Source organism: Chelonoidis abingdonii, chromosome 23 (genome assembly GCF_003597395.2).
Source record: "Chelonoidis abingdonii isolate Lonesome George chromosome 23, CheloAbing_2.0, whole genome shotgun sequence".
Taxonomy (NCBI): domain Eukaryota; kingdom Metazoa; phylum Chordata; order Testudines; family Testudinidae; genus Chelonoidis; species Chelonoidis abingdonii.
This window is the reverse complement of record NC_133791.1, coordinates 18241542-18265564: the sequence shown is the minus strand read 5'-3', so window position 1 is coordinate 18265564 and position 24023 is coordinate 18241542. Positions and strand designations below refer to the sequence as shown.

Genomic DNA, 24023 nt, shown 5'->3' with positions numbered 1-24023 from the left:
TAGAGCAGAGGACTAGGCATCAAGACTCTTAGGTTCTGTTCTCAGCTCTGATGCTAATTCTCTGTCTGACCTAGGGCAAGTCGCTTAACATTTGTGTGCCTCAATATCCTCATCTGTAAAATGGGAGTGAGAATGATCCCCTTCCCTGAGTGAATAGCTAGATGAAAACAAGGGACAGGAAGACTCCAGTTAGCACTGTATTCCAAGCAGCTCTCACTCTTGCATTTACTGCCGTAACCCTTTCACATCACTGCAGACCTGTACTGCTTTCAGAAATGTGATCCAGTGTCCAGGGAACAATGTCTTTCTGTGTTGAAGAGTTTAGAGTGTCCTATGCAGTAAACTACTTCCCACTGCCAGTCTGGCCACAGGCAAAGATCATACCATTGTAGCCCTCAGTTACATCCTGGAAAATAATAGCAAGAACCTATCTAGTCTAGACTAGAATTATCTTCAGCCTTTTACATACCTGGAACCAAGCTGTTTAAAACTCTGTCCTTCCACGCAGCAGTGACTTTCTCTCAGGTGCAGCCCCAGCACAGAGCATGCTCTATCAGTGTGGACTGTATCCCATTAACACAATTTAAAGGAATGTCTAGGCTGACACATTCCCTATCATCTGTTAGCCTCTTTCTGTTGGTTAGTTGCCAACTGATCTGTGGACAGTCCTCTGTATGTGTGAGTAATCTTTCTCCTTTCCTTAGGTCTGTTACCTGCTGAGACTGCTCAGCTGGAAGTGAAGCCAGCTCTCCTACCTGAACCCCAGCCAGATGTTGAGGCAGAGAAGCAGCTGATCAGAGAAGTAAGCCAGGGAGTCTGACCCCCAAGTTACTTCCTGCTGGGGGTTGTCCACTTTTACAATCCTCAGCACAACTGTAGCGCAAGGGGAACTGTGCGACCTTCTTGGTACACCTCTCCCCACGCACCTCAGTCTTTGGTCTTGTACCATAGACAAAACCTGTGGTGTTGGAGACCATGTTACAATACCACTGTTTCCCAATATTTTTTCATTTTGCTTTGGAGATGGGATGGAACTGGGTTCCCAGCATGGGTCAATTTGCATTGTAGAAGTGCCTTAGCTTTCAGCACTCCCTGCTATTCTAGTGTGGAATCTCCTGTCAGCAAGGGGTTCAGTGAATCTGATCTGACCAACTATTGGGCCAAATCCTGAACCTCTTACTTCCTCCTTAGTTAGACTAAACTCCCAATGACGTCAGTGCTGCTGGTTGCTTAGGTGATCATTAATGAGATATAGAACCTTTCAGTTCTGTTGGTGTCTCTAATTTGGCCATATTGGGAGGGTCAAAAATTTGTTCCTATCTGATAGCATTTAGGATGTGGTTTGTATGACACAAGGCTGCCTCATTTGTCCCCAAAAATCATAATGACCAATTTCAAACACACAGAAGCCTAAATTCTAGATTTCCTATGAACCAGCACTTATCTAGCCTGGAAAATTACCATTTAATTGCAATTTTGGATTTGTCTAAGATTGTCTATGTGGGTCAAGATTCACATAATCCACCATCAGAAAGGATCAGAAAATTCAGATTATGCATCGAAACATCTACATAGCCTGGATATATGCTGGAGAGAGGAATAACTAGTGCACGCACACACACATACACTGATTACTCTGCCTTATTGACAGTCAAGTTTTTAATGCCATCTGTACATTTCCTGATGGCTGATAATCCAGGTTGGGATATTAGTCCATTTCCTAACATGCAGGTGTCCAAATTCATAATCCACCTCCAGAATCAACACTGACCGGACTCCTTCTTGGCAGACTGGGCAGAGAGATCAGAGGTGAAAGTGCTAGAGGGAGTGAACTCCCCTCTCATTTTTAAAGGAGATCCCTCCAGGGCAGGGTTGAGGCATGCTGGCATCACTGTTGCATCAGCTATTACTGTCCTGTGGATCAATGGAGAAGTGCCAATCACCTTTGAGCAGCCACTGTGTTCATTTAAATCATAGAGTGGAAAATGGCTGTGAATACAGCTCTGTATTTAGTATATTGCTGGGAAGTGACGAGCAGCCCAGAATGGGTGGGGATGGTCAGGAGTAGACCATTGGGATGTGCCATGCCAGGCTGTCCACAGTGCCCTTGTGCCTTTCAGGAGTATGAGGCGAAGCTGGCCCAGCTGAAGGCAGACTATGAAGCCGAGCAAGAATCCCGCGCCCGACTTGAGGAGGACATCAATACCATGCGGACTTCCTATGACCTCAAGCTGTCCACTCTGGAGGAAAACCTCAGGAAGGAAGCAGGTGGGAACAGGGAAGATTTAGAGAAGTGCTAGCTTTTGTGGAAACCATAGAGCAGGGAGGATGTAGACCAGGGGACTAGCAACTGCAGACAATAGAACTTTGCAGCTTGGGCCACAACAGCACTTAGCTTGAATAAAAGATTTGAACTGCAGAGATGACAGGTCCCATCATTCATTGCTGTACCTTAAGTCAGTGGGCTTGGCACAAGCCACACTTCTATGCACGATACGAGGGTGATAGTTTCAAACTTATCCATTATATGTGAATTAGGTGTGCCCCTTCAATGCCTGGTGATTAGCCAATATGGCCTGTCAACTACGCAAAGTTTGGGGATTCCTGAGACAATTGTAACTTGCTGCCAGCCATCCTTATTTGTTTTGCAGTGCTGCCTAGGAGCCAGTTGAGCTAGTTACTGAACAAATACAGATCAGAAAGATGGTCTGTGCCCCAAAGGGCTGATAATCCATAGTAGTTCTATTACCTGTGTTCTCAATAGTTGGCTCAGACATTTTCTAACACAAAATGGTGATTTTTCTTTGACCCGTAAGCCCCCACCCTCAGAGACAGACTGAGCATTCTCATGTGAACCTCCAAAGTTTTACCATCCATTGTGAAGACTACTGTTTTCATGCAGGATGCTCTCTGGGTCTCCCATGGTTTTCCCCAGACAGGGTGGAGTGGCAATTGGCAGCTGTTTTGCTCACAGATGAGGTCGATGCAGTTTTTGGGTGATATTTTCATAGAGTGATGCCCTAGTGGTGGAGAGCTTGTAGCTAAGAGTTCTGGGTATTTTTTCTTGTATTCTCCAGATGCTGTCCTGAGGGTTGAAACTCTCCCTGACCAAGCACCTTTGTCTCCAGGCCCTGTTGTCGCCATCCCAGAAACAGCACAGGTGTCCACCAAGGTACCCATCAGCCAGTGCACCTTATCAGACAAATGGAACAAATCTAGCTGTCCCCTGTGTCTGTGAGGTTCATGGATACTCAATAAAAGAGCGCATTTATCTAGCCACAGTGCAGCTGCTTCTCGGGTGGAATGTGGCAGCTGTTTAACAATGCACAGCAACACTACTAGGGCAGGAAATGAGAGAGAATCCCACAGCCAGTTGAAAATGCAAGGGGAAATTTAGCTTTCCCAATGCCAAAACTTCACTCCAAGCAGTACCATATCCTTAAGGGTAATGTGACAATTTCGGTGGCTTGTGCTACAGGGGGAAGCAGCAGAATGACATTCCTTACTCTTTAGTCCACGAGCAGCCCCAGAGTGGGACAGCTTCCTGCTTCGTCATGTATCACAATACACATGCTACATGTTTTCAGAACAGCTGTCTTTAGTTGCCTTTTGCCCTCAGGACACAGCAGAGCCTCAGATAGCCCAGTACGTCGGCAGTGTGACCAGAGAGAGTCCTGGAGCAGAAGTGGCTGTTGCTGCTGAGGAGATTCAAGTGGCTGTAGACCAGCAGCAAGTGCTTGCCAGGTCAGTAACTGTGCCTCTGATCCGGCAAAGCGCCTGCTGTGCATTGCATGTGAGGTGCATGGGCAGAAACAACCAGACTATTGCACTGTATTATTATTATTAAGCTCGGACAGTGTGCTTAATGTGTACAAAACAGAAGATGATGTGTCTCCTGCTCCACAAGGAAGTTCCAGTCTTGTTCAAACATGAAGACCCAGCAGATCTGACATTTGATGTTGCCAAAATACAGAAATTATAAGAGTGAAATGCTAGGGAACAGGCCATTTGAAGAGATTGCAAATGGGACAGCAAGTGTTTTGCTTCTGGGTTACCAGATCAAATGCTGCCTAACTGTGAAGTCTTTCCTTTCTTGGGGCTGTTGGTAGGCCTATCTTTGCACTAATGCATTTCTATCTACTTGCTGTTGGTAACGTTTGGAACTGAACAGACTGCGGAGACAGCTCCTTTTTCAATTCCAGAGGGGGTTCCTCCAGGGCATTGGAGCCCCGGTGGTGGGATGAGGTGTCGAGGAATCTTGCCTTGTTGCTGCCCATAGTGTAGCTCCATAAATGAGACTTTCCTCTTTAGGGCTGTCAGTCTGCTGTGATAAAACTCGCCTTGAAAAATATGTTGGTTATTGTTACTGTAAAATATTTGCCCCAAAACAGTGAAAATGGAAATCAGCTGTTCTTGCAAGAACCACATCTGAATAAGAACTGGCAAGTCGGTCCCTTCTGGCTTGAAATCTGCTGTGGAACAAGGTTCAGAGCCTTGAACCCAAACTTGACCCTTGGAGTATGAAAAGCTTCAGATTCAAGGTTCAACTTTTGACCCATCTTGATTCCAAATTAGTGTGAAGATGGCACAGTTGTTAGTCTACCCTGGAGAGGGCCTGACTGGAAAGTCCCTTTAAGCAAAATGACAGTGCATTGAAACAATATGGGACTTGCTGTCAGTTCCCCACTGGTGGAATTTCACAATATCCTGATTCACTCTTTGTGGGTTCCACTGTTTTTTGAGGCAATTGTGTGCCTTTATATTAAACTCTCAAGTGTTGAATGCTGCTTTGTTCTGAAAATGGCCTTGTGCTGTAACTGTTTCTCCAGAAGGTTTCCCAAGGGCTTCTCTGCTGCACATTTCTCTGTTGGGCATCTCTTAGGCTCAAACAGGCTATTAAAATATACAAGGTGGTGCAATTTGTAAATTATAAGCTATTCACCTGTTAGGCTGTGTCAAGGCTGAATCCCCATTCTGTCACTCCGAGTGCAGGAAGTGGGGGCCCGCAAGGACTTTACAAATTAATGCTTGCCACTCCAGGCTTGTATTAAATTCCCAAGGTTACAGCTTCTCTCTGACCTTGGCTTGGTAAATGCTGCCACCACCCAAATGCAAAAAAAAACCCTTTGAACCCAGGAAGGAGCACTTGGGAAATCCTCCCTGTGGGGTACCCTCAAGCCCTCCGGGGAAGACCTGAGAAAGAAAACAAAGGAAATTAGCTGTTGCTACCAGAATCAAGCAACATGCACAAACCTCTTAGGGACACAAAAAATCCAATTGTCTTCTTAAAAAAAGGTAAGTTTTATTAAAAACAAAAAGAAAGAAAATACATCAGCGACTTAGGCTTTTGCTAGATTTTAAAACAGCAATTCCAAAAATTAAGCACCCAAAATAGTTTTCTTGGGGGTTCAGCTTAATGGTTACAAGCGAACAAAAGCATCCGGGATTAGCACAGAGGAGATCCACAAGCCAAAATAAAGAATAAACCTGATTGCATTCATCTAAATGTTCCCTATCCAAATGATTCCTTCTAGGTATGGAAGCTGATTTTTCATACCTGGTTCAAAACTTACACAGCATTCCTGCTTATAGCATTGCTGCTCTGCTCCTGCTTCTCCGGAGAACAACAGACAAAGGGAAAGTTTCTTTCCCATTTTAAAAAGTTCTAGCCTTCCCATTGGCTCTTTTGGTTTGGTGCCCACTCCTTTTCTTTTACCTGGGGGATTGTTAACCCTTTATAGGTAAAGCAAGCAGAGAACAGCTACCAAGAGGGATTTTACAGCTAAGTGGCTGGCTGGGTGTCTATCAAAGGGAGTTACACCCCCCTTCATTTATCACAGGCTGAGACAGCTTAAAGGAAATTATTCTGATTGATGGTGTCAAATCTCAACATTCCCTTGCAGAACTTAGTTTGCTTAACACACAAGGAAAGGAAACTCACTCCTACAATTCCATTGTTAAATATCAAAGGACTTTGCACATCAGGCAAGGCAGGGTTTCATAGATTCATAGACGCTGGGACTGGAAGGGACCTCGAGAGGTCATCGAGTCCAGTCTCCTGCCCTCTTGGCAGGACTAAATACTGTCTAGACCATCCCTGATAGACATTTATCTAACCTACTCTTAAATATCTCCAGAGATGGAGATTCCACAACCTCCCTAGGCAATTTATTCCAGTGTCCAACCACCCTGACAGTTAGGAACTTTTTCCTAATGTCCAACCTAAATCTCCCTTGCTGCAGTTTAAGCCCATTGCTTCTTGTTTAATAGAGGCTAAGGTGAACAAGTTTTCTCCCCTCCTCATGACACCTTTTAGATACCTGAAAACTGCTATCATGTCCCTCTCAGTCTTCTCTTTTCCAAACTAAATAACCCAATTCTTTCAGCCTTCCTTCATAGATCATGTTCTCAAGACCTTTAACATTCTTGTTGCTCTTCTCTGGACCCTCCAATTTCTCCACATCTTTCTTGAAATGCGGTGCCCAGAATTGGAACACAACATCTAGTTGAGGCTAACCAGTGCAGAGTAGAGCGGAAGAATGACTTCTTGTCTCTTGTTTCAACACACCTGTTAATGCATCAGAATCATGTTTGCTTTTTTTGCAACAGTATCACACTGTTGACTCATATTTAGCTTGTGGTCCACTATGACCCCTAGATCTCTTTCTTCATACTCCTTCCTAGACAGTCTCTTCCCATCTGTATGTGTGAAACTGATTGTTCCTTCCTAATTGGAGCACTTTGCAGTTGTCTTTATTGAACTTCATCCGGTTTACCTCAGACCATTTCCAATTTGTCCAGATCATTTTGAATTTTGACCCTGTCCTCCAACAGTGCAATCTCCCAGTTTGGTATCGTCCGCAAACTTAAAAGCGACTTTCTATGCCAACATCTAAGTCGTTGATGAAGATATTGAACAGAGCCAGTCCCAAAACAGACCCCTGCGGAACTCACTTGTTTTACTTTCCAGCAGGATGGGAGCCATTAATAATACTCTCTGAGTACGGTTATCCAGCCAGTTATGCACCCACCTTATAGTAGCCCCATCTAAATTGTATTTGCCTAGTTTATCGATAAGGATATCAGGCGAGACCGTACAAATGCGTTACTAAAGTCTAGGTATACCACATCCACCGTTTCTCCCTTATCCACAAGACTCGTTATCCTATCAAAGAAAGCGATCAGATTGGTTTGACATGATTTGTTTTTACAAATCCATGCTGGCTATTCCCTATCACCTTAACACTTCCAAGGTGTTGCAGATGATTTCTTTAATTACTTGCTCCATTATCTTCCTGGCACAGAAGTTAACAACTGGTCTGTATTTCTGGGTTGTTTTATTTCCCTTTTTATAGATGGGCATATATTTGCCCTTTTCCAGTCTTCTGGAACTCTCCACTCTCCATGACTTTCCAAGGTGGATGAGTAGCATGGGGTAGTAGTCAGAAGGCCGGTAATCTCGACAATGCCTCTGTAACATTTCGGATACAGGACCCTGGCAGGCAGCATACCTCCCGAGATGAAATGTCAGGGCGACAGATAGTGCTCTGTCCAGGGCTTTAGGTCACAGACGGGGGGACCTGCTGTGATACGATTGCATACGAGATAAGAGTGACGTGGGCAAGAGGGCAGTGCGACGCTTGGATAAATGAGATAACAGGGGGGAGGGATGGTATCGGGGCTGGCTCAGGTGGGCATGCGAGGGAGATGGAAACAGTCCAAGAGTGGAGGGAGAGACATCACCGACTGGAACGAAGCGAACTACGGTTAACTTAACAGGTTAATTTCGGATGGAACCACGCGGTAATGGTGAAGCAGGCTATTTTCCCTAATTTTCAAGTGGTGGACAGCAGACCTCCAGTGGGACAAGAGGCGGCGCTCCGTCGTTGTCTGTAAGGACGGGTGATTCTCTCTGCCGTACAGAGAAGAGCATAACGGTTACCTATTACCACGGCAGGAGGGTTTGCAGCAGGGGTGGAGCACTGCCCGTTGCCAGAAGCAACCAGCTGCCAGTGTCCACCCTGAGCCATCTCCTCCTCCACCAATGGTGCGTCAGCAGTCCTGTGAACTGGGACAGCTGCCTCCACATGGACACTGTCCAAGAATTGCTCATGGATATGGATGCTCCTCAACGTAGCCACCTCCTCCTGTAGCTCTCCCACCTGCTGCCTGAGAGATTCCACCAGTAGGCACCTTTCACATTGGACGCCCCCCCCAGCCTGGATATCAGTAAGTGGAAATGGCAAGTTACAGTCTTTGCAAAACCACACCAGAATCTGGGTAGAAGCATCCATGCTCTGGTGCTCTGTCTGGCCACAGGCGCAGGTGGAGGAGACAGAAGCAGTGCTGGCACAGGTGTTGCGGGTCCTCCTAACCATCGTAAGCCTCCCTCTGTCAAACTTCCTCTCAAACGCCCCTGTCTTCAGCTCCCTGTCCACTCTGCTCTGCTTTAAAGAGAAAGGTTTTGGATGTAGTTTGGTTTATAGGTTTTCAAGGGACTAACAGGTCACGGATAGGACTGACAAGGGACCCCCACTCCTTTCCCACTCCCTTCCCAACTCCCTTGCGAAACTCCCTGTTAGCAGCCCCTGGTCGCAAAGCTCCCTGTCGCTTGTGCACGGCTTTATAAAGCCCGGGCCTGAGTGAATGCCCCGCCCACTGGTTAAGGCTCAGCCAATTACCAGAGGCTTCTAGCTTTCCAACCTTCCTTTGTAGCTCAGCCTCCAACTGCCCGCTACAGCACACGGTCCTTCAAACAACCAAAACAAACAAACAGACTGACAAACACAAGCTCAGCACACAGCAAGTAACCCCCTAACACACACACTGCAGACAGTCACTTACCCCGCCGATGCTGTATTTGCTCCTCCTTCACCTGGAGAACTCCCTTGCGAAACTCCCTGTTAGCAGCCCCTGTTCACAAAGCTTGGTTCCTTGGAGATTGGATTTTCAGATCCTCCTTGGAACGACTTTACAGCTCAGGATGTCTGCAGACTATCTGCTACTGTTTAGCAAAGCAGGATTCAATTGTGCATTAAACAAAAGCTGCTGAGGGCTAAATTGTTTCATATCAAACTCAAGCTGTTGAGACAGGAGGTCCAGTGGAGCAGAAGGAGCCAGTTTCCTCTTGAGGAAATCTGAGTTCTTTAGGAATGGATTTGCATGCTCTGATGGAAGAAAAGACAGTTAAGAGGATAGTATCATCGCAGGTCATGTCTGCTCTGGCATTCTCTCCTTATTGGCCCCCGTTGGCCAGCCTCTGATACAGCAACAGCAGTGCAAACCCCTGTGTAGAAAAAGTGTATGGCTGTAAGGTCCAGCTTACGCCAGGTTCAATCAGGATAAGTTCCACCAGTGTGAATAGTGACTTAGAGCAGTTTACCCTCTCTACACCAGTGCAATTACACGAGGGGCTGGCAACCAATGTCTGAAATCCTCAGCATAGGCAAGGGATTGTAATAAAAATATTAATATTCCCAAGGGGGCGATCACTTTAAATGACCTGTTGGAGGGTTGTTAGGGGAACAGGTTTTTTTTCTCCTGTGTACAAAATATTCAGTAATTCAGTGCAGGTACATATTCCCTCATGATGCATGGACATCAATTTGTCGTGTGAGTCACAGAAGGGCATTTGTCTTATCGTCATGGCAGACTTTTCCCTGCCTTTCAGGGGCTTCGCTGTTGACCTGAGGTCAGCAAGAGACCGAGCCTTTGATGTGGCAGCCCCTGCGTATGGAAATTGCTCCCTTGACTACATCTGCCTCAGCCCACCCACTGAAAATAAATTGCAAATGATTTCGGGATGCTCTGTATCCTAATGGCAGCCCCTGCTATATGAGTCTTGGGGCTAAACAGCAGGTTTCAAAACAAAGAATAAGGATTAGGATGTTAATTTTAAAAAAATACTTCATAAATACAGGGCCATAAATGTCAAGATTTCTAGATATACCTAATGGTGAATACATTCAGGGTGTATGTAAAGATACATACACTGAGCTCAGGCTTTGGTGAACATCACAACACGAAGTAAATCTTAAAACAGAGGCTCTCCATCGTCACTCACCTCTGAAATCAACAAATCTGAATACTCACTTCAACAGAAATCACTGTCTGTTTATTGTATCTTTTAAAATGTCTCTAGGCAGTTGCCATGGAAATGTATTATTTGCATATGTGCAGATGTTCATTTTTGCTACAGATCTAAGAAATGTGTCCAACTCTTCCAGGCTGCACATGCTGGAACAACAGGTGGTTGGAGGAGAACAGGCCAAAAACAAGGACCTGAAGGAAAAGCACAAACATCGGAAAAAATATGCAGATGAACGGAAGAAGCAGCTGGTGGCAGCACTGCAGAAAATTGATGAGGACAGCAGTGACTGGGTCCTGCTCAATGTCTATGACTCTATCCAAGAGGAGGTCCGAGCCAAGAGCAAGCTGCTGGAGAAGATGCAGAAGAAGGTAACCCCTAAGAAGCAATTAACTCTTGTATAGAGCTAAGATTTGAGATTACTTTTGGAGATGTCCCTTACTCTTATCTCCCTATCCCCTTATCCGCCTTTCCTCCTTCACCTTCATCCATTTGTTATAGTGATGAGACACTCCAGTCAGCATGACTCTGGCATCTCTGTGTCTCTCAAACTGATCCTAGTTAACTGACAAGACATGCTAGACATGAATTTTGATTATTTTAGCCCCTTGATAATCTTAAATATTAAATTATCCTTGCTCACATCAAAGCCTCACGATTTCTAAAAATAAGAATAAGATTTTTTGCTTGGGGGGAGCTCAAAATTGCCAGTATGTTATTCCACCTCAACATAACACAAAGTAGAAGTAAATCAAGTGGCCTACTTTTGATAGCTATTTATGACATGCTTTGAGCCAGCCTAAATAGAACAACAGATGGATTCAGGAGACCTGAATTCTCTACTTGGCTCTGCTGTTGACTCATGTGGGCAAATTGTTTCCCCATCTATAACTGAGAAGAAAGATTTTTCACTCACCTTTGTTAAGATCTTTGAGAGCTGCAAGGGAAGGTGCTCTCCAGGCGTTGTTGTTATGATTTGTACTGTTACTCACACATATCTATAACATAGGCAGAGTGGGCAGGACTTAGGATCATTGAGAATGGTCATGGTGGGCTGTTGCCCGTCTCCAGCTTTGTCCTGCTTTGACGTGCAAACTAATAAATTGGCTGTATGCGTGCGCGTATGTGTGAGAGAGAGATTATTCTCTCTAGTGGCACAGATTCTTACGTTTTCAAAGCTGAAGTGAGGGGGCACATAGAATCATAGAATCACAGAATATCAGGGTTGGAAGGGACCTCAGGAGGTCATATAGTCCAACCTCCTGCTCAAAGCAGGACCAATCCCCAACTAAATCATCCCAGCCAGGGTTTTGTCAAGACTGATCTTAAAAATCTCTAATGAAGGAGATTCCACCCACCTCCCTAGGTAACCCATTCGAGTGCTTCACCACCCTCCTAGTGAAAAGTTTTTCCTAATATCCAACCTAAACCTTCCCCACTGCAACTTAAGACCATTACTCCTTCCTTCTTCTGTCATCTGGTACCACTGAGAACAATCTAGATCCATCCTCTTTGGAACCCCCCCTTCAGGTAGTTGAAAGCAGTTATCAAATCCCCCCTCATTCTTCTCTTCTGCAGACTAAACAATCCCAGTTCCCTCAGCCTCTCCTCATAAGTCATGTGCTCTCCAGCCCTAATAATTTTTGTTGCCCTCCACTGGACTCTTTACAATTTTCCACATCCTTCTTGTAGTGTGGCCCAAACTGGACACCAGTACTCCAGATGAGGCCTCCCCAATGTCGAATAGAGGGGAATGATCACGTCCCTCAATCTGCTGGCAGTGCCCCTACTTATATAGCCCAAAATGCCATTAGCCCTCTTGGCAACAAGGGCACACTGTTGACTCATATCTAGCTTCTTGTCCACTGTAACCCTAGGCCTTTTCTGCAGAACTGCTGCCTAGCCATTCAGTCCCTAGTCTGTAGCAGTGCATGGATTCTTCCGTCCTAAGTGCAGGACTCTGCACTTGTCCTTGTTGAACCTAATCAGGTTTCTTTTGGCCCAATCCTCCAATTGTCTAGGTCCCTCTGTATCCTATCCCTACCCTCCAGCATATCTGCCACTCCCCCGGTTTAGTGTCATTGCAAACTTGCTGGGGTGCAGGATGTCATCCTCCAGATCATTAATGAAAGATGTTGAGAAAACCGGCCCCAGACTGACCCTTGGGCACTCAGCTTGATACCGCTGTCAACTAGACATGGAGCCATTTGATCACTACCCGTTGAGCCCGACAACTCTAGCCAGCTTTCTATCCACCTTATAGTCCATTCATCCAGCCCATACTACTTTACTTGCTGCAAGAAATACTGTGGGAGGACTGATTCAAAAGCTTTGCTAAAAGTCAAGGAATAACACATCCACTGCTTTCCCCTCATCCACAGAGCCAGTCATCTCATCGTAGAAGGCAATTAGGTTAGTCAGGCATGACTTGCCTTGGTGAGTGCATGCTAACTGTCTGATCTCTTTCCTCTTCTAAGTAGGGTGACCAGACAGCAATTGTGAAAAATCGGACGGGGTCGATGGGTAATAGGCACCTATAGAAGAAAATGCTGCAAATATCGGGACTGTCCTATAAATAGGGACATCTGGTCACCCTATGTCTAAGTGCTTCAGAATTGATTCCTTGAGACCTGTGTCTATGATTTTCCCAGGGCTGAGGTGAGGCTGTGTCTTGGCCTGTAGTCCCCGGATCCTCCTCCTTCCCTTTTTTAAAGATGGACACTTCATAGCCTTTTTCCAGTCATCAGGGACCTCTCCTGATTGCCATGAGTTTCAAAGATAATGGCTAATGGGCTCTGCAATCACATCTGCCAACTCCTTTAGCAACCTTGGATGCAGCGCATCCTAGTTCCCATGGACTTGTGCTCATCCGCTTTTCTAAAATAGTCCTGAACATTCTTTCTCCACAGAGGGCTTGCCACCTCCTCCCCATGCTGTTTCATCTCTCTCTTCTGCCCTAGCCATTCTTCCCGTCCTGTAGCAAGTGCATGGATTCTTCCGTCCTAAGTGCAGGACTCTGCACTTGTCCTTGTTGAACCTAATCAGGTTTCTTTTGGCCCAATCCTCCAATTGTCTAGGTCCTCTGTATCCTATCCCTACCCTCCAGCATATCTGCCACTCCTCCCGGTTTAGTGTCATTGCAAACTTGCTGAGGGTGCAGTCCATGTCATCCTCCAGATCATTAATGAAGAAGTGTTGAAGAAAACCGGCCCGGACTGACCCTTGGGCACTCAGCTTGATACCGGCTGTCAACTAGACATGGAGCATATTGATCACTACCCGTTTGAGCCCGACAATCTAGCCAGCTTTCTATCCACCTTATAGTCCATTCATCCAGCCCATACTACTTTAACTTGCTGGCAAGATACTGTGGGAGACTGTATCAAAAGCTTTGCTAAAAGTCAAGGATAACACATCCACTGCTTTCCCCTCTCCACAGAGCCAGTCATCTCATGTAGAAGGCAATTAGGTTTCAGGCATGACTTGCCTTGGTGAGTCGCATGCTAACTGTTCCTATCTCTTTCCTCTTCCTAAGTAGGGTGACCAGACAGCAAGTGTGAAAAATCGGACGGGGTCGAGGGTAATAGGCACCTATAGAAGAAAATGCTTGCCAATATCGGACTGTCCCCTATACAATATGGGACATTCTGGTCACCTATGTAATGCTTCGAATTGATTCCTTGAGGACCTGCTTCTATGATTTTCCCAGGGACTGAGTGAGGCTGTCTGGCCTGTAGTTCCCCGGATCCTCCTCCTTCCCTTTTTTAAAGATGGACACTAATTAGCCTTTTTCCAGTCATCAGGGACCTCTCCTGATTGCCATGAGTTTCAAAGATAATGGCTAATGGCTCTGCAATCACATCTGCCAACTCCTTTAGCACCTTGGATGCAGCGCAATCCAGTCCCATGGACTGTGCTCATCCAGCTTTTCTAAATAGTCCTGAACACTTCTTTCTCCACAGAGGGCTGGCCACCTCCTCCCATGCTGTTTGCCAAATGCAGCAGTCTGAGAGCTGACCTTGTTCGTTTGAGACAGAAGTAGAAAAGATTGAGTACATGAGCTTTTTTCATGTCACTAAGATTGCCTCCTCATTCAGTTAGGAGGGCCCACACTTTTCTTCACTTTCTTCTTTTTGCTACATACCTGAAGAAACCCCTTCTTGTTCCTCTTAACATCTCTTGCTAGCTGACACTCCAAGGTGTGATTTGGCCTTCCTGATTTCATGCCTGATGCCGAGCAATATTTTATATACTCCTCCCTGATCATTTGTCCAGTCTTTCACTTCTTGTAATAACTTCTTTTTTGGTGTTAAGATCAGCAAGGATTTCACTGTTAAGCCAAGCTGGTCGCCTGCCATATTTTCTGTTCTTTCTACACATCGGATGGTTTGTTCCTGCAACCTCAATAAGGATTCTTTAAAATACAGTCAGCTCTCCTGGACTCCTTTCCCCCTCATATTATTCTCCCAAGGGATCCTGCCCATCAGTTCCCTGAGGGAGTTAAAGTCTGCTTTTCTGAAGTCCAGGGTCTGTATTCTGCTGCTCTCCTTTCTTCCTTGTGTCAGGATCCTGAACTCGACCATCTCATGGTCATTGCTTCCCAGCTTCCCATCCACTTTCGCTTCCCCTACTAATTCTTTCCGGTTTGTGAGCAGCAGGTCAAGAAGAGCTCTGCCCCTGGTGGTTCCTCCAGCAACTTGCACCAGGAAATTGTCCCCTACACTTTCCAAAAATTTCCTGGATTGTCTGTACACCATGGTATTGCTCTCCCAGCAGATATCAGGGTGATTGAAGTCTCCCATGAGAACCAGAGCCTGTGATCTAGTAACTTCTGTTAGTTGCTGGAAGAAAGCCTCATCCACCCTATCCCTCTGGTCTGGTGGTCTGTAGCAGATTCCCACCACGACATCACCCATGTTGCTCACACTTCTAAACTTAATCCGGAGACTCTCAGGTTTTTCTGCAGTTTCATACCGGAGCTCTGAGCACTGCAGTCATACTGCTCTCGTACATGCTTGGCTTGCTCGTCCGGCACAGCCAGGGTTTCCACCTGCCTGCCCGATAGGGTTGCCAACTGTCTAATTGCGCAAACTGAAAGACCCTTGCCCCCCACTCTGCTCCTTCCATGAGACCATGGCCCTGTCATGCCCCTTCTCCAAAGCCCTACCCCCTGCTCACTTTATCCTCTCTCCTTCTGTCTCTCACTCTCCCCGGTCCTCACACACTTCCACCAGACTGGGGCTGCGGGTTGGAGTTCAGGAGGGGATGTGGGATGCAGGCTCTGGGCGGGAATTCGGGTGCAGACTGTAGGCTGAGGCAAGGGGTTGGGGTGCAGGAGAAGATCAGGGGGTCAGCATTTACCTGGGGCGGCTCCCAAAAGTGACCAGCACAACCCTCTGGCAGCGACTTCTAGGCAAGGGGCCCAAGGTCCATCTAGTCCAGTAACATGTCTACAATAGGGGCCAGCACCAGATACTTCAGGGGAAGGGGCAATAAACTCTAGTGTAGGCAGATATGAAAGAATCTGCCCCTAAAGGAGTTCATCCTAATCCCTAATAGTTCGTCAGAGATTTCCTTGAAACTTGAAGCCTGAGGTTTTACATCTCTTCCCATTTTTTTAGTATATGCCAGTGTAATTCTGAATATTCTTGATGTCCATATAAGTTCCAGCCCCTCATAGCAAAATTCAAAGTTATTTATTCCCACAACTTCATGTGGCAGTGAGTTCCACATTCTAATTGCACATTGTGTGAAGAAGCGTTTCCTTTTACCAGTTTTGAATTTGCCACCTTTCAGTTTCATTGAATGTCCTCTTGTTATTGGGTTATGAGACAGAGAGAATAGAAGTTCCCAATCCACTTTCTCTGAACCATTCATATACCGTATACTTAGATCATGCCCTCTCTTTATTAGTCTCCTCTCTAAAGTAAACAGTGCAAGTCTTTTCAAACTCTCCTCAGATCTTTCTTCCCTCTTCATATCTTCCTCCTAATCATTCTTGTGCCAGTCATCTAGAGTTCTCTCTGTTCTCATCACAATTAACCCTTTCCTTTTGGTGACCTAGCTGCGAGCTGCTGAGACCGAAATCAAAGACTTGCAGTCAGAGTTTGAGTTGGAGAAGATTGATTATCTTGCCACCATCCGCCGGCAGGAGCAAGACTGCTTGCTCTTTCAGCAGCTTCTGGATCAGGTGCAGCCCCTCATACGGCGTGACTGTAACTATAGCAACCTAGATAAGATCAGATGTGAGTCCATCTGGGATGAGGACAGCGGCTGCTGGAAACTCCCAGAGCTTGTCATTCAAAAAACCAGCCTTCCTGCAGGTAAGAAAGGCATCTGCATTGTAGTCCCCATCCACACAGCTTATCTCTGCTCACTAGCATGCCCACATGTATCGCATTTGGATAGTATTTGCTTTTAAAATCTTGGTTTGGCTCACAGGTACAGAATAAGCTGTAGTCTTTCTGTGGGAGCCTGGATGATGGTCTAGCTAAATGAGGACAAAGCATCTCTTATTGGGACTACCTAACTATTTTGAACAGGGTGTGATTGATGTGCATGATAGTAGGAAATCTTGTGTTAAACCACACAACAGTATAACCCATATCTGATTAAATATCTTAAGCATCTCTGGGCCTTTAGTGGAGTGTTGTTTGGTAACTGGTGCTTAACAAAAAAATGTTGCCTTTCTCCCCATTCTTTTCCTTCAAGGACCTTGAAGCACTTTATGAGATTAATGAATTAGGCTTCACAAACCCTCATCAGGTAGATATTATTAGACTGGTTTTAAAAGGGGGGAAACTGAGGCACAGAAGGACATGATTTCCCAGTGTGCCATAGTGAGTCTGTAGTAGAGTGAGGGCTGGAACCCAGGATGCCTGACCCCTAGTCCTGTGTTTTTTTTCATTCCCTTCTGTGTATTAGCTGCCTTAGCCCAATAGATGAACCATTTTCCCTACAAGGTTGAAATATTCACTGCACAGACCTGCAGGCCCCATATGTAGTTGCACTGTGTTATGTAACCTATCATTTAAATCAGCTTCTGTACCCAATGGCTGGAGGATAGCTAATGTGATGCAATTTTTTTAAAAAGCCTCCAGAGGTGATCCTGGAAATTACAGGCCGATACATCTAACTTCAGTACCGTGCAATAGTAAAGAACAGAATTATCAGACACATAGATGAACATAAAGGGAAATCGTGCCTCCCCAATCTACTAGAATTCTTTCAGGGGGTCAGCAAGCATGTGGACAAGGGTGATCCAGAGGATACAGTGTACTCAGATGTTCAGAAAGCCTTTGACAAGGTCCCTCACCAAAGGCTCTTAAGCAATGTAAACTGTCATGAGATAAGAGGGAAGATCCTTTCATGGATAGGCCCGGCCCCTTCCAAATTCACAGTCCATTTTGATCAGTTTCACGGTCATAGGATTTTTAAAATCATAAATTTCATAATTTCAGCTATATAACTGTGAAATTTCACAGTGTTGTAATTGTAGGGTTCCTGACCCAAAAAGGAGTTGTGGTGGGGTCGCAAGGGTATTGTAGGGGGGATTGCGTTAGTGCTACCCTTACTTCTGTGCTATTGCTGGCGGTGGCACTGCCTTCAGAGCTGAAGAGCGGAGCTGCTGGCCAGGAGCCCAGCTCTGAAGGCAGAGCCACCCATCAGCAGCAGCACAAAAATAAGGATGGTATGGTATGGTGTTGCCACCCTTACTTCTGCACTGCTGCCTGCAGAGCTGGGTCCCTGGCCCGCAGCCCCCGCTCTCTGGCTCCCCAGCTCTGAAGGCAGTGCAGAAGTAAGGATGGCAATATCACAACCCCCTTACAATAACGTGACCCCCCACAACTCCCTCTTGGGTCAGGCCCCCCAATTTGGGAAATGCTGGTTTCCCCCATGAAACCTGTATAGTATAAAGTAAAAGCACGAAAGACCAGATTTCAGGGGGGGAAGATCAGATTTCACAGTCTGTGACGTGTTTTTCATGGCCATTAATTTGGTAGGGCCCTACTAGTGGATCAGTAACTGGTTAAAAGATAGAAAATAATGGGTAGGAATAAATGGTTAGTTTTCAGAACAGAGAGAGGTAAATAGTGGTGTCCCCCAGGGGTCAGTACCGGGATGAGTCCTGTTCGACATATTCATAAATGATCTGGAAAAAGGGGTAAACGGTGAGGTGGCAAAATTTGCAGATGATACAAAACTACTCAAGATAGTTAAGTCCAAAGCAGACTGCAAAGAGTTACAAAGGGATCTCACAAAACTGGGTGACTGGACAACAAAATGGCAGATGAAATTCAATGTTGATAAATGCAAAGCACGTTGGAAAACATAATCCTAATTATACATATACAATGATGGAGTCTAAATTAGCTGTTACCACTCAAGAAAGATCTTGGAGTCGTGGATAGTTCTCTGAAACGTCCACTCAATGTGCAGCAGCAGGCAAAAAAGCTTAATAGAATGTTGGGGATCATTAGGAAAGGGATAGATAATAAGACAGAAAATATCATATGGCCTCTATATAAATCCATGGTATGCCCGCATCTTGAATACTGCATGCAGATCTGCTTGCCCATCTCAAAAAAGATATATTGGAATTGGACAAGGTACAGAAAAGGGCAGCAAAAATGATTGAGGGTGTGGAATAACTTCTATATGAGGAGAGATTAATAAGACTGGAACTTCTCAGCTTGGAAAACTGATGACTAAAGGGGGATATGATAGAGGTCTATAAAATCATGACGGGTGTGGAGAAAGTAAAAAAGGAAGTGTTATCTACTCTTTCTCATAACACAAGAACTAGAGGTCACTAAATGAAATGAATAGGCAACAGGTTTAAAATAAACAAAAGGAAGTATTTCTTCACACAAAGCACAGTTGATCTGTGGAACTCTTTGCCAGAAGATGTTGTGAAGGCCAAGACTATAACAGGGTTAAAAAAAATAACTAGATAAATTCATGCAGGATAGGTCCATCAATGCATCTTAGCCAGGAAGGGCAGGGATGGTGTCCCTTGCCTGTTTGCCAGAAGCTGGGAGTGGACAACGGGATGGATCACTTGATGATTCCCTGTTCTGTTCCTTCCCTCTGAACCACCTGGCATTGGCCACGGTCAGAAGACAGGATACCAGGACCCAGTATGGCTATTCTTATGTTCTTATTGGTCAGTGCATAACGTGCCATCTACTGGATAAAAAGTATAGTGTGAGGGTCCTTCTAGTCCTCTATAGCTCAGTAAGCAGTGATCTGGGGAGTCTGTAAGCAGCAGGGGGGAGCAAGGAGGATGGTCAGGAAAAGCTGGAACTGATTCAGTGCTGGTGGTCCTTTAAGTAATGCCTTTGTTCTCTCATAGCAGTTCCATCACTGCCACAGACTAAGCCAGCCAGGAAGAGCGCCTCAGGCGAGAACGGAGAGCTGCTGATGGTAAGCTGCACGTCTCTGGGACCTGAGGGAGCCTTCTGAGCTACACAGCTCTTCCTTTTGGAGGAAATAGGCAGAGGGCTGAGTGGCTCCAGAGGGACTCATACCCAGCCATCACTGGGGTTAGACTAAGGGTGTGTGTAAAACAGAGTAAATAGTGAAGCAGTGAGCTGGCCTCACAGTCCAGTGGCCAGTCAGGGGAGTGTAGGAGCCTGGCCAGCAGGGGCTGGGAATGCTGGGAGTCCAGCCCCTGAAGAGGAGAGACAACCGTGGCCAGAATGATAGACAACACAGCCCTAGAGCAGTTCCAAGATTAGAAGGATAGTGCATTAGCTGTTCTCTGTGGGGAGCAGGGCTGGCTCCAGGCCACAGCGCGCCAAGCGCGTGCTTGGGGCGGCATGCCGCAGGGGGCGCTCTGCCGGTTGCCAGGAGGGCGGCAGGCGGCTCCGGTGGACCTCCCGCAGGTGTGCCTGCGGAGGGTCCGCTGGTCCCGTGGCTCCGGTGGAGCATCCGCAGGCATGCCTGCGGGAGGTCCACATCCTCCCTGATCAGGGCCGGCTCCAGGCCATAGCACGCCAAGCACGTGCTTGGGGCGGCACGCCACGGGGGGTGCTCTGCCGGTTGCGAAATTGCCAAAGCTGGCCCTGGTGGGGAGCTGGGTTTAAGTTCCAGTTAATTGGTGGCAAAAGATTCTTATTCATGGGGGAATTCTGCGCATCTGCGGATGCACAGAATTCATGAGTCTCCCATACTTTTGTGTTTTCCCGCATAAAAAACATTCTGCCCAAAAGGTGCTGCAGTTCCTCTTTTACCCACCAGAGGCCGCTATGGTGCCAGAACAGCCGGCTGCGTCCATGCCGGCTGTTCTAGCGCCACAGCGGCCTCTGGTGGGGAAAAGGTGGAACTGGAGCACTTCTTAGGCAAAATGTTTTTTATTCAGAATAGAAAATTGTATGCTCAGTTCTGCAGAATTCCCCCCAGAACAGAGTTCATCACAGCAGCTGCCCGCGGAGCCAGGTTAGACAGAGTGGGGCACACAGGCTTCTGAGGGAGGTCACAGATTCGGGTTCAGAATGGCTAGTGTGGGCGACAGATGGAAGCATGGGCTCAGGAGCTAGTGGGTTGACAGCATTGAGCCTGGAGATGGGGGAGGGACTCTGCAGAGACCCGTGGGGATGTGGAGTGCGGGGACAGAGCAGACATGCCTGACTGAATGGGAGAGGCCTGGGGTCAGCCAGGGTCTGCATGGGGGTGGGTTCCCAACACCCTAACAATCCCACCCCCAAAGAAAAACCTCCCACCTACACTCATCACCCTCCAGGGTCACTCCTAGGCGCCTTCCTTTTCCCTCAGCTCCTCCGTAATTCCTGACTCCTCCAAGCCTTTGCACTGCTTCTGACAGGTGCGAGAAATACAGTTCTGTATTGCCATTTAAATAAACTAGACAACGTTCTGTATTAATATGCCTAGTAAGAAATCTATTTGTCAATAAAAAATTATCAGAATTTTTTTTTGGTCTGTATTGTTACAGACATACTTGCTGACAGATATTTTGAAATAAATTACCAAAATAATTGGAACTGGCATGATTATATTGTGTTATTTTGACAAATAAAATATGCAGAATTTTCAAATATTGTGTGCAAAATTTTTAATTTTTTGCTGCATAATTTTTAATGTTGAGGATGCAGAATTCCCCCAGGAATAATCTTAGCTCTCCTCTGACAACAAAAAAAAATACTCCCTGCTTTCCTTGGCCTCTCAGGACACAGTTGCCTAGGACTAGGATAGTGCAGCAAGTGTGGACGGAAGCTTAGTCTCAAACTTCTGTGGAGATAATTGAAACCTGCCTCATGGATCAATTGCTGATTTCCCCCTCCCACCCATGCAAAACCTTAGTAAATGGGACCAATCCTATTGCCCACAGTGATTGTGTGGCCCCTACAGGACCCCTTGGCAGGGCTTTTGGACAGTGGATTTGCATGGTTTGCAAACCTACTGGCCATGTATTTACTGCAGCCTTCGAGAGAGTTGCCAGAAAGCCATTCAGTGCAGCACATGGAGTCCTGCCCCTACCCTGTCCAGTGTAGCAGAATTCCACCAGTGTCATTACATTTTGGACTTTGCTTACAGGTATTGGGGATGGGGGGGTGGCAGGATGTAGCCCAATGACTGTCCAAATTATGTCCAAGAATGTGTGTTCTGCAGTGTTACTGTTGCCCAGGTTGGATCACATGTTCAATCATTTCATATTATTTCTACGTCTCTGGCCCTAGCTCGTGAAATGGTGCTTGGCTGCTTTCGAGCTGGAGCTGAGGGGAGTGCTGCTCACAGCGTTTTGTGATCCCAGCAGGAAGAAGACCGCTACAAACTGATGCTGAACAGGAGTGACAGTGAGAATATTGCCAGTAACTATTTCCGGTCCAAGCGAGCCAGCCAGATCCTCAGTGCTGATCCTATGAAGAGTCTTGGTAAATATCCCAACACTCTCCTTTCCTTTCCTCCGTGTGCCAGTATCTCCTCCACTGAGGGTTCCATTCCTAACATGTTAGTCTAGAGGGATTTGTTGTTTCCCAGTCAAATAGCTTCTTTAATGGACAATGCAACCCATTCCTTTATTGGTGGTAATAGCCCCTTTCCCCTCTGAGAATGGTTCCCTAGAGTTGCTCTAGCAGACCAGATGTTGATAAACCTACCTGTAGTGATTTGAATGATTTGCTTCCAGTGCTTGTAGCTTGGAGGTAATTCATATTCAACGTGTCACCCTGACCAACACTTGCTGTCTCTTGTCCCTCCATAGGGTTGCCACTCATCCCAGTTTTTCAGGGAATAAAGCGCCATGTTCTGCAGAAGCAGCGGCCTTAGCCTGTGTGTCCATTCAGTGGTGCTAGTGATTCGTTTTTAAATTTGCCATGGACTTAGTCCTTGGTGACAAGTGCCCTTGCTGTGTCTGACTCTATTTGTTTTAGGGATAGCTAAGCTCTGTAAATGTACAGCATGGGTCCATCTGTGCATTCAATAGGTGTCTCTTGCCGATCAGGCCCTCTGTTTATTGGTTTTGGGTTTTGGTTGGTTGGTGGTTTTTAATTAATTCTGGAACAATGTACTGAGCTGCAAAGCTCTGTGGCCATTTTCTGAGCCAGCACACAGAAATAAATGCAGTTGTGGATGAACTGATACAGAACCTTTCCTCTTCAGGTCACGGGTTCCAAAGTAGACTAGATAGGTCTAACAAAAGATAACAACCCTGTGGTAGCCTGAGTGAAACAGATTTTTGTGGGGTTTCAGTCTAATTCCTGGTGAAGAGCTGTCTGCATAATAAAACCTATGCCGCCCAGAGAGAGGGGCAAGTGGGGCAATTTGCCCCAGGCCCCCACAAGAATATAGTATTCTATAGTATTGCAACTTTTTTTTCTGGAAGGCGCCCCCAAAATTGCTTTGCCCCAGGCCCCCTGAATCCTCTGGGCAGCCATGATAAAACCCACCACCACAGTTGGAGCTAATTGGCATCCTTGCTAGCAGAGACTGAATGGACTACACACACTCCCATCTTACCCTTAGAAATGTCTCATGAGGACAGGATTGAGGCACATTGATGACGCAGCATGGAGAAAAGTATCCAGTTACTACTACTTCTGTGAATGAAGCCTATTACTAGTATGTCCTGTTCCTTTACTCTACAGCCTGTCATAACTCCCCTCCTGTGCTGAGCGCCCCCCTGAACAACAACACCTCCAGCATGGCACTTGTCTCTCCTTCACAGACTGTGGAGATGCCCCAGCCACGTCCTTTCCGCCTTGAGTCGCTTGACTTCACCACACCGTCCTCCAAAACAAAGCGCAAGAAGGGCAAAAACAACTTCAGCAGTGACCCCTTCTGAGTGAACTGGCCTCAGATGAATACGGATCCTTCTGATTGTAGTGGCCTTCGTGGACTCCAGTCCCCTGTGGCCCCTGGTGGCAGTGTCTGTTCAGATTGCAGCAACCTACCTTGGCAGTTACCCTCTTAACAATGTAGCATTTGGTGGCAGAAATCCTCTTATCATAGCAGCTTTTGGAAGGGACAGTTTGCCTTTCCTTTGAGTTTAGGGTCAGTGGAGAAAAATGCTGCTTCCAGGGGTTTTGAAGTCTGTAGTGACAACTCCAGGTTCAAGCTGGGGCTGGCACATTCCTCCGTTATCTGCTTCCCTGCCACGTGTGTGCAGCCAGCACCATATATTTAGACTTCCATTCTGGTCATTGCCATATCCAGCAGGTGGTGGAAAGTCAAACATCTGTACTTGAACTAAAATCTTTAGTGAAGCAGTTCCTCAAAAAAAAGCCTTAGAATCACCTTCTGTATTTCCCAATGCAAGTTTCCTAGACAGAACTTACTTATTTCCTTTTGGATGTCACAGCCACAACTTGAGCTCATGTCCCATACAGAATTCTCCTGTCTTATTCCTCACTGTAATAAGGCAGTGAGAGGTTCTGGCAGTATCGCTACCATATCACAGCTATATCACAGCTTTTCT

At 46.3% G+C, this 24023-nt stretch overlaps 1 protein-coding gene across 1 annotated transcript in view; it reads left to right on the top strand.

Annotated features, from left to right (window-relative positions):
- Positions 1-23789, top strand: part of KIF17 (kinesin family member 17) — a 45641-nt gene extending 21852 nt beyond the window's left edge. The window contains exons 6-14 of the mRNA XM_032787625.2: positions 705-802; positions 2121-2268; positions 3078-3172; positions 3620-3744; positions 10227-10458; positions 16152-16410; positions 19443-19513; positions 21861-21981; positions 23194-23789. Of these exons, the coding sequence (XP_032643516.1) occupies positions 705-802; positions 2121-2268; positions 3078-3172; positions 3620-3744; positions 10227-10458; positions 16152-16410; positions 19443-19513; positions 21861-21981; positions 23194-23390 (1346 nt within the window). The 3' untranslated portion in view covers positions 23391-23789. The remainder of the gene's footprint in view (positions 1-704; positions 803-2120; positions 2269-3077; positions 3173-3619; positions 3745-10226; positions 10459-16151; positions 16411-19442; positions 19514-21860; positions 21982-23193) is intronic.
- The last annotated feature ends 234 nt before the right edge of the window (positions 23790-24023 follow it).